The sequence below is a fragment of the Globicephala melas genome, chromosome 13, assembly GCF_963455315.2.
Source record: "Globicephala melas chromosome 13, mGloMel1.2, whole genome shotgun sequence".
NCBI classification, from domain to species: domain Eukaryota; kingdom Metazoa; phylum Chordata; class Mammalia; order Artiodactyla; family Delphinidae; genus Globicephala; species Globicephala melas.
In genome coordinates this window covers 37834331-37849286 of record NC_083326.1, presented here as the reverse complement: position 1 = coordinate 37849286, position 14956 = coordinate 37834331, and the positions used below count along the sequence as shown (strand labels likewise).

The window sequence follows — 14956 nt, the reverse complement described above, 5'->3', positions numbered from 1 at the left end:
AAAAGTCTCAAAAAGAATATATACAGTATATTTCTATTTGTATAAAGTTCAAAAGTGTCAAAACTAAATCACATTTTGGGATGCACACATAAGTGGTAAAACTATAGAGAATAGAAAGGGAGTACTTAGGAGAATAGTGGCTGGCTCTTGGATGTGAGAAGAGATTGTAATCAGGAATGGGTATTGGTGATGCTTCCAGGTTGTATGCTGCCAGTATTTTATTTCTTGATCTAGAAAGGGCTCACCCTGGTATTTTCTTTATCATTTATTCTTTAAACTAAACTGAATGCTATAATATAGCTCAGCTATTTAAAAAATGCAAAATGAAACAAAGGGTCAAGAAACAGAGTTTTCTTCAATGTTAACTCTAAGAAGTTCTCTTATCATGAGATGTCGATTGATGGATGAGCAGACATACCACCAGCTCTATATAAATGGGACATGATCCATTATGTTCAATTCCATCTGTGTATGCAAAAATATATGTGTGTTTATTTACATAAATATATTCACATATATTTACATATATATAAACATATGCATTTATACATGAGATTTATCTGCTTAGTGGATGATAGTCTTACCAGCACTTTTATTTTTAAAATGTGTACATTGTGTTTGTGTGTGTGTGGTTGTGTGTGTGTGTGTGTGTGTGTGTATAAATATAGAGAGATATGTCATTCTATGAATATGCATTAACTACGTAATTGTTGGTATACTTAATATTAAATCAAATTTTATAGAAGGAACAAATATAATTAAAAGCTGATATATAGCTTTCTGGAAACTTAATAAGGAATAGAGCTTATAGAATTAAGAAAAAGGAATAAACTTGCCCTATGCCTTAGAGCAATCATTCTTAACTTTTTGGGGTTCCTTTCAGAATATAATGAAAACTATGGTCTCTTTACCCAGAAAAATGAATTAGCATGTATACATACATTATTGTGCCTGCAATTATGAGGGATTCCTCATAATTCTACGTACTCCTGAAGTACATAGAAGTCCCTGCACGCTCTGTTAAAATTTCTTTTTAAAATTTTCCCCATCAAATATCAATTGTCTCAACCAAGTTTTTGACAGAAGTATCAAAACAGAAAAAAAAAAAAAAAAAGACTGATGTTCAGGTTTTCCATGATAGTGACTAAAAAGATATTTCTCTTCTTCTCGCTACCAGGCATTTCTTCTCCCCTCTCTCCTCAGCCACAAATCCCTTCCAGTTGTTTCTCCTCCTATTACCTATTTTAATTTCCCCTTCTGTCACCCAAGATTCCACCCAGCAGTTGTAGTCGTAGTGAACTGCTTTGCCTGCCTCCATTCTCTCTGTTCCACTCTATTCTAAGTTCTGCCACAAGAATAATCTCCCCAAAGATCAGTTTGGGTTTTTTTAATTTATTCATTTATTTGTTTTTTAATTTAATTTTTATTTATTTATTTTTTAGGCCACACCATGTGGCACGCAGGATCTTAGTTCCCTGACCAGGGATCGAACCCATGCCCCCTGCATTGGGAGCACAGAGTCTTAACCACTGGACCGCCAGGGAAGTCCCAGTTTGGGTTTTTTAATTGTTGTTGCTGCTTTGTTTTATTTTAGAGCTCAACTAACACAATGTTTAAGAGTTTGCAGTTCAGAGGCAAATAGACCTTGACTGCATTCAAAGCCCAGCCTTGTTCCGACCAGCCCCTATGTGATATTGGGCACGCTGCTTGACCTTTTCACAGTTTCCACTTCCTTATCTGTAAATTGAGGACAATAATATAATTTATGGACTGCTATAAAGATTAATGAGATAATGCAGGTAAAGTGATTTAAAGTGATTAGCAAGCTAAAAGGACATAGTGATGCTCAATAAATATTTCCTGAATACATTATTTAGCCTTAAGGTTTTCTAATTTAATGCTTTTGCTAATTCCATGCTCCTTATTCCTTTCTTTCAAAAGTTCACCTCCTGCATCAGATCTTCCCTAATCCTACAGCCAGATGTGATCTCTCCCACTTCTTAATTCCTCAGACTTTTCCTATTATTTTTTACAGCAGTATAGCATAATGGTAAAAACCCTGGGATCAGATTGGCTGGATATGACTGCTGGTCACTTACTAGCTTTGTGATCTTGGGCAGGTCATTTAAGTCCCCTACAGCTTATTTTCCTTATCTGTAAATTATATATTAAGAAATAGTATCTATTTCTGGAAATGGCAAAACTATAAAGATAGAGCTGGAGGGTAATGGGAGCAGGCCAAACAGGGAGAAGAGATTGACTACAAATGGGCATGAGGGAACTTTTTGAAGTGATGAAATATTCTAAAACTGAATTACAAAAGTGAATAAGTAAATTCATGACAAAAATATTAAAGACTGGGTTGTGGCCATGCTTTCATAGCTGTATAAATTTACTACTATTTATCAAACTGTACACTTAAGAGGCGTAAATTTTATGGTATTCAAATTATAGTTCAATAAAGCTACTTTTTTTAAGAGAATACATTGTATATGGAAAAGGCTTAGAATAGTACCCGGCACATACTAAGCATACTATATCTGTTAGCGGTTATTATTACCTTGTACTGCCTTGAGTTATTTATGATTCTTTACCAGATTGTTCACAGTATCTCATTTCTTACTCTCACATCTTCCTTCCCCTCTCCATAAACTAAGCCTGAGATTAATCCTAGCACCAGCCCCTGTGAATCATTAGGTACTTGGTAAACATTTACTGACTGAATGCATTGTATGAACTAATGGAGTTTGTGTCCAGTATGAGGAAGTACTGGTTTAGGTTGAAGGTCCCACAGGTTTGTATATAAGTCTGAATTGTACATTTGGATGACTGGTCTTTTATATCTCTACATGATAGAGAACAGTCAATATTGAGTGTGACTTTTGAATACCAAGGATCTTGGTGATTGTTTTGATGCTAATCTCTGCAGATATAAGACTCTTGCCTTCTCCAGACCTGATTTTCTCTGGTCACACTTAAACTGTGCCACTCCCAGAGTTAGCACGTGGTATTCTTGGTCTGGTATTCCAGAGCCAAAGCTGATTTCAGGTCATTTGAATATTCACCCTTTTCTCAAAGAAATAGTGACTCTTCCCAAATAACTTCTTTCAGTAGCCTGGGCAACAGTTTCCTAGGAACCAGAAGAAAATTGTGAATGAGATTTTTATAGTCTTCCAAGAAAAAGACAGGAATGTTTTGTGTTATGTGGAAAATAATATTAAGAAGCAGTGGGGAGAAGGAGAAGATGGCAGAGTAGGAGGACATGGAGTTCACCTCTTCCCACAGGGGCATCAAGAATACATCTACAAATGGAACAGTTCTTACAGAGCACCTGCTGAACACTAGCAGAAGACCTCGGACACCTAAAAGGATAAGAAAAGATCCCCGCATAACCGGGGGGACGGAAAAGAGAAAAGGAAAAAAAGAAAAGAGGAGGCAGGACGGGACCTGCACCCTGTGGGGGCTTTGGGAGGAGCTGAAGGAGAGGAGAGGTCCCTGCACCCAGGGAACCCCCATTGCCAGTGGGGAGATCAGCTGAGACAGAAGGGGAGCGTCAGGGGCCTGAAGGAGAGCACAGCAGCCAGTCTGTGGCAGGCAGGACAGAGTGAGACCTACACAGATGGTCCATGACACAGCCCTGCATGCCCCAGCCTGAGTTGTGTGTCTGCTGGTGTGGACAGGGGCTAGATGCTGGAATGTGGGGTTTGGAGAGCAGAACTGGGGAGAGAATTGCTGTGGGCTGTGTGGAGACAGCCTGAAGGGTTGGGAGTGAGGAACTCCACAACTGGGAATGCTCCTGGAGGAAGCCCAGACCACCATGGAAGTGAAGCGCCATTGTTAAGTGACATGTGAAGGGCAGGGTCACCATGACAGTCTCTCTCCCCGCCCTCCGGCCCCCGCCCCCAGAGGCAGTAGGAGGGGTTCCTGCTGGAGCGGGTTCGCACGTCCCCATCAGTCGCCACCTCTGCCCCCTCCCACCAAAGCATGCCAGTGCACCCCCGTCACCGCCTCCACCCACTCTCGACTGGGCAGGGCGCAGATGCCTATGGATGGCCCACATGCAGAGGTGGGGCTGAAACCAAAGCTGAGCCCCAGGGGCTGTGTGACTAAGGAAGAAGAGCTGAAATCTCTCCTTTTACCTGCACAAACCACAGATTAAAACCCTGCAACTGGCTTGGTAAACTCAGTGCCTGCAGAACATCTGAACAGATAACAAGTGCTCCTGCAACTGAGGTGGGTCTGGCTTTAGCAGGTGTGAACTTTGTGGGCACGTACATGCAGGGGTTGGTCCAGGTCAGAGTTAGAGCTGCCCCCATAGCGCCCATAGCGCCACAGTGGGTCCAGATCCAGGATTACCGCAATCTTGGGACGTGACTTCAGTGTATCTATGTTGGTGGCCTGGTAAAAACAACGCCTGAGAGACTCCAGGGCCAACTGACAGCATACCCACAGTTAAGATGGGGCTGAGAATAGTGCCAGTAACAGAGTAACTTGTGAGCTCACACAACAGGTGGAAGGTGACACAATATAGCATGCTCACAGGTGAACAGCTCCAGAGGAGGAATACTCAGTGGCTTCTCTTCCAGTGGGACTGCTCCAATCCCACCTACCTCGCATCACAGATCAGAAACACAGCTAAGAAACAGATCTGGGGTCTCTACTCCAACTAGGGAGCAGACCCCACCCCGACAACCACAGAGCAAAGGGGAGGCCCCACACAATACCCAGGGCAGGCTCTAGTCACCACAACACCAGTCAAACCCCTATCAAGGGGATAACGTCCAGCATACACTGAGGAAAGAGGGAGCAGACATCCATACTAAACATAGCCCTTGCACCGAAAATAAATAAATAAATAAATGTATATATATATATATATATATATATATATATATATATATATATATATATATATATATATATCAAACCCATGCAGGCTACACAGGGACGTTCCCATATAAAAATAGCCCTTCAAGAGAGTCTAAGGGTCTGGGATCGGGAGGAAGAACCCCCAGAGCATTTAGCCTTGAAGGCCAGTGGGGCTTGAGTGTAGGAGCTCCACGGGGCTGGGAGAAATGGAGACTCTACTCTTGGAGGGCACACACAAGGTCTCAAATGCACTGGGACCCAGCACAAAGCAGTACCTCCACAGGAGCCTGGCTAAACCTACCTAGGGGTCTTGGAGGGTCTTGTGGGGAGGCAGGGGTTGGATATAGCTCACCGTGGGGGTGAGGACGCTAGTAGCAGAGGCCCCAGGGAATATTAATTGGCATGAGCTCTCCCAGAGGTCCCCATTTCAGCACCAAGGCCCAGCCCCACCCAACAGCCTGCAGGTTCCAGTGCTGGAATGCCTCAGGCCAAACAACCAGCAAGACAGGAATACAGCCCACCCATCAGCAGACAGGCTGCCTGTCCAAGTCGTACTAAATCGTACTAAGCTTGCAGCCATCCCAAAACACACCTCCCGACATGGCCTTGCCCACCAGAGGGACAAGACACAACTCCACCCACAAAAGGGCAAGCACCATTCCCTCCCACCAGGAAGCCTGCACAAGACCCTGGACCAACCTCACCCACCAGGGGGCAGACACTAGAAGCAAGAGGAACTACAGTCCTGCAGCCTGCAGAAAGGAGACTACAAACACAGTAAGTTAGACAAAATGAGATGACAAAGAAATATATTGCAGACGAAGAAGCAAGATAAAGAACCTACAACAACAACTAAATGAAGAGGAGATAGGCAATCTACCTGAAAAAGAATTCAGAGTAATGATAGTGAAGATGATCCAAAATCTCGGAAAAAGGATGGAGACAGACTGAGAAGATACAAGAAATGTTTAACAAAGAGATAGAAGATCTAAAGAACAAACAAACAGAGATGAACAACTGAAATGAAAAATATACTAGAAGGAATCAATAGCAGAATAACTGAGGCAGAAGAACGAATAAGTGAGCTGGAAGACAGAGTGGTGGAAATCACTTCTGCAGAACAGAATAAAGAAAAGCAAATGAAAAGAAATGAAGACCTCTGGGACAACATTAAACTCACCAATATTCACATTATAGGGGTCCCAGAAGAAGAAGAGAAAGAGAAAGGGCCTGAGATTATATATTAATTATAATATTATATTGTATTATATTAATCAAACTGTCAAAAATTAAATACAAAGGAAAAATATTAAAAGCAACAAGGAAAAAGCAACAAATAACATACAAGGGAATCCCCATAAGGTTATCAGCTAACTTTTCAGCAGGAACTCTGCAGGCCAGAAGGGAGTGGCACAGTATATTTAAAGTGATGAAAGGGAAAAACCTGCAACCAAGAATACTCTACCCAGCAAGGCTCTCATTCAGATTCAACAGAGAAATCAAAAGCTTTACAGGGAAGCAAAAGCTAAGAGAATTCAGCACCACCAAACCAGCTTTACAACAAATGCTAAAGGAACTTCTCTAGGCAGGGAGGAAAATAAAGAGGCCACATCTAGAAATAAGAAAATCACAAATGGGAAAGCTCACTGGTAGAGGCAAAAATACAGTAAAAGGAGGAAATCATCCACACACAAATATGATATCTGAATCAGCAGCCATGAGCAGAGGAGAGTACAAATGCAGGAAATGGGAATTGCATTTGAAATGAAGAGACCAGCAACTTAAAACAACCTTGTATATATATATAGACTGCTATTTCAAAAGCTCATGGGGAATGCAAACCAGAAAACTACAGTAGATAACACACACACAAAAGAAAAAGCAACCCAAACACAATACTAAAGATGGTCATCAAGCCACAAGAGAACAAAAGAGGAAGGGAAGAAAAAAGACCTACAAAAACAAACCCAAAGCAATTAAGAAAATGGCAATAGGAACATACATATCAATAATTACCTTAAATGTAAATGGATTAAATGCTCCAACCAAAAGACATAAACTGGCTGAGTGGATACAAAAACAAGACCCATATATATGCTGTCTACAAGAGATCCACTTCAGACCTAGAGGCACATATAGACTGAAAGTGAAGGGTTAGACAAAGATATTCCATGCAAATGGAAATGAAAAGAAAGCTGGAGTAGCAATACTCATATCTGACAAAATAGAATTTTAAATTAGAAATGACAGTGAAGGACACTACATAATGATCAAGGGATCAATCCATGAAGAAGATATATAGTTCTGGATGTCCTAGCCACAGCAATCAGAGAAGAAAAAGAAATAAAAGGGCTACAAACTGGAAAAGAAGAAGTGAAACTGTCACTGTTTGCAGAGGACATGATACTTTACATAGAAAATCCTAAAGATGGCACCAGAAAACTACTAGAACTCATCAATGAATTTGGTAAAATTGCAGGATACAAAATTAATACACAGAAATCTCTTGCATTCCTATACACTAACAATGAAAGATCAGAAAGAGAAATTAAGAAAACAATCCCATTTACCATTGCATCCAAAAGAATAAAATACCTAGGAATAAACCTACCTAAAGAGGCAAAAGACCTGTACTCAGAAAATTATAAGATACTGATGGAAAAAAACTTAAAGGTGACACTAACAGATGGAGAGATATACCATGTTCTTGGATTGGAAGAATCAATATTGTGAAAATGACTAGACTACCCAAAGCAATCTCCAGATTCAATGTAATCCCTATCAAATTACCAATGGCATTTTTCACAGAATTAGAATAAAAAATTTTACATTTGTGTGGAAACACAAAAGACCCTGAATAGTTAAAGCAATCTTGAGAAAGAAAAACAGAGGTGGAGGAATCAGGCTCCCTGAATTCAGACTATACTACAAAGCTACAGTAATCAAAACAGTATGGTACTGGCACAAAAGCAGAAATACAGATCAATGGAACAGGGTAGAAAGTCCAGAGGTAAACCCATGCACCTTCAGTCACCTAGTCTATGACAAAGGAGGCAAGAACATACAATGGAGAAAAGATAGTCTCTTCAGTAAGTGGTGCTGGGAAAACTGGACAGCTACATGTAAAAGAATGAAATTAGAACACTCCCTAACACCATACACAAAAATAAACTCAAAATGGATTAAAGACCTAAATGTAAGGCCAGATACTATAAAACTCTTAGAGGAAAACATAGGCAGAACACTCTCTGACATAAATCGCAGCAATATCTTTTTTGATCCACCTCCTAGAGTAATGAAAATAAAAACAAAAATAAATGAATGGGACCTGATTAAACTTAAAACTTTTGCACAGCAAAAGAAACCATCAACAGAAAGAAAGGACAACCCAAAACATGTTAGAAAACATTTGCAAATGAAGCAACTGACCAGGGATTAATCTCCAGAATACACAAGCTGCTCATGCACCTCGTTATCAAAATACAAATAAGCCAATCATAAAATGGGCAGAAGACCTAAATAGACATTTCTCCAAAGAAGACATATAGATGGCCAAAAAGCGCATGAAAATCTGCTCACCACTGCTAATTATTAGAGAAATGCAAATCAAAACTACAATGATACCTCACCTCACACCAATCAGAATGGCCATCATCAAAAAGTCTGCAAATAACCAATGCTGGAGAGGATGTGGAGAAAAGGGAACCCTCTTGCGCTATTGGTGGGAATGTAACTTGATACAGCCACTGTGGAGAACACTATGGAGGTTCCTTAAAAACCTAAAAATAGAACTACCATACGACCCAGCAATCCCACTACTGGGCTTATACCTTGAGAAAACCATAATTCAAAAGGATACATGCACCCCAGTGTTCATTGCAGCACTGTTTACAAGAGCCAGGACATGGAAGCAACCTAAATGTCCATTGACAGAGGAATGGATAAAGAAGAAGTGGTACATATATACAATGGAATATTACTCAGCCATGAAAAAGAACAAAACAATGCCATTTGCAGCAACATGGATGGACCCAGAGATTGTCATACTGAGTGAAGCAAGTCGGAAAGATAAAGACAAATATCATATGATATCACTTATATGTGGAATCTAAAAAAATGGTACAAATGAACTTACAAAACAGAAACAGAGTCACAGATGTAGAAAACAAACTTATGGTTACAAGGGGGAAAGTGGGGAGGCAGGGAAGAGAGATAAATTGAGAGATTGGGATTGACATATACACTACTATATATAAAATAGATAACTAACAAGGACCTACTGTATAACACAGGGAACTCTTCTCAATACTCTGTAATGACCTATATGGGAAAAGAATCTAAAAAAGAGTCGATATATGTATATGTATAACCGATTCACTTTGCTGTACAGCAGAAACTAACACAACATTGTAAATCAACTATACTCCAATAAAATTTTTTTAAAAAATAAAACATTACTGAAGCTCATCCTACAAAAAGCATCTATCAAATAAGAAGCAGGATGAGATGATGTCCAAGGTCTCTTCCAGCTATAACATGAGAATTTGATATGTGAAAAAGGCTTATTGTATTTTTAATAAATAAAAAGTTGGCAATTTTGTTAATTTTTTTTAAAAAGGAGGATAAATTTCTTATTATTAGAAATAATAATAATTATAAAACAAACAAAAGGTCTTTCTGTCCATGCCATCTTAGTCTTGAGCACTCCAGAAGAAGAAAGTAATTATCAACTAAACATTTCTTGCTAGAAAGGAACAAAGGCCAAATCAGCCCTAGAATGGTTAGTTGAGCATCTTAACTTGTTTTAACATCTTACTTGTTTTTGCATCTTACTTGTTTAGCATCTTATATGTTGAGTTCTTTAAAAGAAATATTCAAGATTTATGTCTACCTTGAAAGTTCTGGGGTTAGGATCAATTTAATTTGGAGGGTGTAGAAGTACAAAGTGCTGGAATTATCAATTTTGTCAAAGAGAGGAAAGAACTTTTCTTATGATATTGATAGTTAAAAGGAACAAAATAAACCAGTCTACCTCCTTGGGCATTTTTACAATAAACCCAAATCAGCAGGACTTTGATAGGCCATCAGGTTTAAAAACAAAATCTCTAGTTAGTCTGTTATTGCACAAAGGCACTTTTTTAAAAACAAGATATTATGGATCACTGATGTTTACAAAACCAAAACAACTCACCGAGTTTTCCATCTGCCATTGTTTCATTTCATGGGGGAAAATGGCTTGCTTCTAAAGCTTGGGGATTCCTATACGAATATATTACTCAGAATAGACTTTTCCTTTTATTAAGTGCCCAAATTATTTCCTTTATTGTTCATGCAGGGACAATGGCAGAAGTTAGGACAGATGCGTCCACATCTCCTATGACAACAGGAAGCCAAAAGGAGCTTGTAATCACAACCACAGCATCATTGCAACATGACACTCCCCGGTAAGTTTCAGGGATTCTTTGTTTTAATATTCTGCAGATGAGAACTTTTTTTGAGTTATTTAATAAGTATTGAAAAATCTTGACAATTGTTAATGCCTCCTACTCAAAAGAGAGGCCCTTATTTGGAAGCATCTAGATATGACCAGGTTGAACTCATGGAGCCCTTTCCTTTATGCATGCTTTTCCTTAATTGATAATGGCAATTGACAAGGATTTCCACAGAAGCACAAAGCTAATCCTGCCTTTCATCAAAAAATCTGTTTAGCAGCAGGTCCTTCCCAACTTATCATGGAATGGTTATACACTTGGACTGTAAGCTTAACTAACTGAATTCATTGATATTAAAAACTGTAGTGGGTTTTGTACTACAGTTAAGTGACTGTCAACATTTACTTATACCAGAGACATTTGAGGAGTTAATACTTTGATCAGCCTTTTCTGGAGTCAGGAAAAGAACTATGTTATTAAAATCTCTCATATCTAATAAGCCAACTCCCATATTATACATTTAAGGCTGAATATATAAACATCAACACCAAAGGGGCTTGGTTTATGTTTCCTTGGGGATATGATTGAGCACTTAAATTCCTAGCATCTTATCAGATAAATACAGATTTTAAGACTTAATTAAGAACTTTTGGGAAATGACTCTTAACACAGAGGATAATAATAATGGCTATCATCTATTAAGCATCTACTATGTGGCCAGCCCTTTGTACGCATTATCTGATTTAATCTTCATCACAGCCTATGAGGTGGTACTACTATCATACTCATTTTAAAAATCGGGAAACTAAGGTTCAGAGAGATTGAGTGACTTGCCTAAGGTCTCATAGCTAGTAAGAGGTAGAGCCAGCATTTCAGACTCCAAAGCCCATGATCTTAAATATTATAATAGTTGACAATGACAACGTCCCTATTTTGGAAGCCACCCACAGTCAAAAGAAAATTTAACTAGTTTACCACATTCTTTGTCCATTACTCCTTTCTTTTATTTTTAATGCTACCATGCATGGCATTTTGCCAAAGACCTACAGTGAGTTGTGGCTCTGAAAGGTTGATGGGGCTTCCACCTTGGACCACTTAACATTGTGGATGAACGCTTGTGCTCAGAGAGGATCCATCCTAGCTCATCTTGAGGGATTTCTTTGGAGGAGTTATAGGTAAAGAGGAAAGACAATCTGGATTTTCAAACTTAATGAATTTTCCTATCTTTGACACTAAGATCTTCAATGAGATCTTTAACACTACTCTAATGTGTTTTTGATGATTGCACTTCAGTTTAGAGAAAAGCATGAAAAAGAAGAATAAAATGTTTCCCCAGTAAGGGTTTTATAGTACATCCTCAGTACACATTTTCTGAAATGGCCATATCAACTTTGTAGAGTTTTACAAGCCCAGGTTAAAATTGCTGTGAAGACTCATATCTACAAACCTTAAAAAAAGGATTCTTTATCTATTAGTTCTTAATGCTGCAGTTCAGCTAAATACAGATTCTCAGAAGCTTCTTAAATAATGAGCATTTGGCTAAACAAAACAATGTGCAGCACACCAGATTTTATCCTTAGAAGTGCTTGATGGCCTATTATAGGTCTATTATACAAAGTGCAGAGTTGAAAGAATAAGATTCAGTACTATGAAAATCAGTTACCAGGAAGGCACAGTGGTTGCTTTCCAGACTTCAGAATCAAGATTATTTGATTTATTTTTATTTCAAAGTGTAGAAAAGGCATTTTTTATAGACTGCTTTTACATATAAACTCTTAACGCAAGAGGAAAGCCTGTTGTTCTTCATTCCAAGAAACCTTTGAAAGTACTGAGGAGAACAAGAATAAAAGTCCTTTCCCTGTCCACCCTAAATTCCAAGAATTTTCAAGACCTGCAGAAAAGGATGGGGATGGGACAGATGCCAGTGGGCGACAGGTTTCCTTTGTTCTCTGAAAAGTGCTGGCATCTATAAGCGTCCCATGTGGGTCCATGTGCAGGTGATAAAACCTAGCTTGGCAAAGTCATCTTTCTCATTCACAGTGTACGTTGTTAATTGTTCTCTCTGCTGCGTGTCAATGTAATGTGAAATTTTCATTCTGCATTCAAGATGGGAGAAGTTGTGGCTGAAAATGTTAACATTTGCATTTTTATTTGTTGATTTATTTAAAGTACAGCCTCTCCTACAGCAATCCATCACTTGGTGACACCCCAAATGTGAATAATGTATTGTAGACTTGTGGTTACAATGTGTAATAAGTGCTAGAGACAGTAAAGGAATGTTAATTATGTTGCAAATGTAATATTTATTGACGCATAAAGTTTATTGCTTTCGAGGTTCAATAATACTGACCAGAGGACATTAATATCACTTATCCTGATTTTAGCAGGGCACCTTTGTATGTGGAAATATTCATCTATCTCATGCTAACAAAATAAATATGTAATTTACAGCACAAGCAAAGAGGGCTTTATAATAGTTTTCTGTGCTGAGACCTGCAGTGCTTCTCCCTTTCCATCTTACTTCCGGCCTCCAATACTGATCACACACCCCTGAGCTGTCCAAGAAAGTCAGCACAGTGGGCATCTCGGTACAGGAGGGTGGCACCACTGAACTAAACAATGCCTTGCATTTCTGCTTGCCTGGAACAGGCAACACCCACAGACCATTCCACCAGGAGAGAGAACTGGAGGGGCTTTTCTCTGTCATTCCGAACACCTGGTGGGTAGGTGAGCCTTTGCTCAGAAAGTTGAACAAATACCTTTCCTGCCATGACACTGAGTCAGAGTTTACCAATTCTACTTGATCCTCAGGTCTCCAATGTGGAGCCAGAGCTGGGCAAGTTACCAATGAATTTGTTAGGAGCACAAATGTTGCTGATAATTACCCCTTTTGTACCTTGCAGAATTAGCTGTGTCCATTGCCAGCATACAGACCTTATAAGAAATCTCTGAGACCCAGAGCAAAAGAAGTTAACGTTAATTAACAACCATCAGCTGTAACTGTCATCCCCATTAAGATGCAGAATTGTGTATTTCTTCATTATAAATAAGCTTTCTAATTGTACTTGATGTATGCCAATTTCATCAAACAGTATACTTGCAACAGGCAGATATTTGCATTAAGGTAGCTTTGGATCTTCAAATCTTTTATTTCAAATTTGACCAAGGAGAAAAGTCTGTTGCATGCAGTATATTTTTTCTATTTTGGTGTCTTTTTTCTATTCAGGTATGTAAATCTGGAACATTTTATATTAAAATGAAGACTATCTTCTGGAATTGTTCAGTGAAACAGATATCTTGTCACTTTTTAAAATACCGGTGGAGTTTCTATCTCTCAGTCATATGACAGCGCAATAATGATTCCTTCCAAACTGATAGACAGAGGTAAATACCAGGCCTGCAGCAGCAGGCTTACACGCTCAGCCCCTGAAGTAAAAGGTTACTAAGGCTCCTTCTCTCTGTTCTTTCCTGACTCGTAAGAGTTAAGACTGGTACTCTTGACCTCTTTTTTTATTTTTCCCTGTGAGATGTGAAGAGAGAAAGACTGATCTCACCAAATCATGCCCAATTAGTGAATTTTTGGAACTGGAACTGTAGTTAGCCTATTTCTAGGAAGCACTGTTCACCTCACTACTCTAGGTTTTTTCAGAAAGATTCGTTTTTATCACAACACCAAGTTGATGTTTTTTGTTTTACTTGTTTGGTTTGTTTTTTGAGCTATGTCAAGAGGGATGATTTTGTAGAGCTTGTTTTTTTTGTTGAGGGAGGTTGGAAAATATTTGTGTATGTGCTTTGAAGGACTTAATAGCTTATTTGGGGAACTTTTAAAAAATAATAGCTTAATTTGTTCTTTTTTTTTTAAGACCTTGTTCCTTTGCTGTCAGACCATACGCTTTATGTGTTCTGAAATTTTTGCTGTAAGTTTCCACCTTGCCGAGCTTTCTATAGAGCAATTCCCAGTGCACAGTCATGCTCACAGGCAACTGTTCACACAGGGCTGACTTGAAGGTGGCTTGTGGAGACTCCTTGCCCACTGAGTTTGAGATTGAGGGACCCAGGCTCAGAATATTGGGAACCTGAGACCACACTCTGCCAACCCAGGCTGGAAGGATCCAAGTACCCTGCAATCTAAAACTTAAACTTCTGTCTTGAAGACAGTGTTTTTCTCTGTCTTCTTTGGGAAAATGTCTATTCAGGTCCTTTGCCCATTTTTTCATCAGACTCTTTGCTTTTTGCTGTTGAGTTGTAAGAGTTCCTTATATATTTTGGATATTAACCCCTTATCAGATGCATAGCTTGCAGATATTTTAATCCCCATCTGTAGGTTGCCTTTTCACTTTGTTGAATGTTTCCTTTGCGGTGCGGAAGCTTTTTTATTTGATGTAGTCCCACTGGTTTATTTTTGCTTTTGTTGCTTGAGCTTTTGGTGTCACACGCAAAAAATCATTTTGAAGGCTAATGTCAGGAGCTTTCTCCCTGTGTCTTCTTCTGGGAGTTTTATAGTCACTGATCTTACATTTCAGTCTTTAATCCACCTTGAGTTGATTTTTGTGTATAGTGTAAGATGAGGGTCCAGTTTCATTCTTTTGCATTTGGATATTCAGTTTTCCCACATGCTGTCCTATTTATTGAAGAGGTTATCCTTTCCCCGTTGC

The 14956-nt window shown here is 39.0% G+C and overlaps 1 protein-coding gene across 4 annotated transcripts in view; it reads left to right on the top strand.

Moving 5' to 3' along the window:
- Window positions 1–14956, top strand: part of KIAA1328 (KIAA1328 ortholog) — a 386036-nt gene that overhangs the window by 318034 nt on the left and 53046 nt on the right. For all 4 annotated transcript variants that reach the window (XM_060310184.2, XM_030876580.3, XM_060310181.1 and 1 more), the window contains one exon: window positions 10205–10313. In XM_060310184.2, the coding sequence (XP_060166167.1) occupies window positions 10205–10313 (109 nt within the window). The remainder of the gene's footprint in view (window positions 1–10204; window positions 10314–14956) is intronic.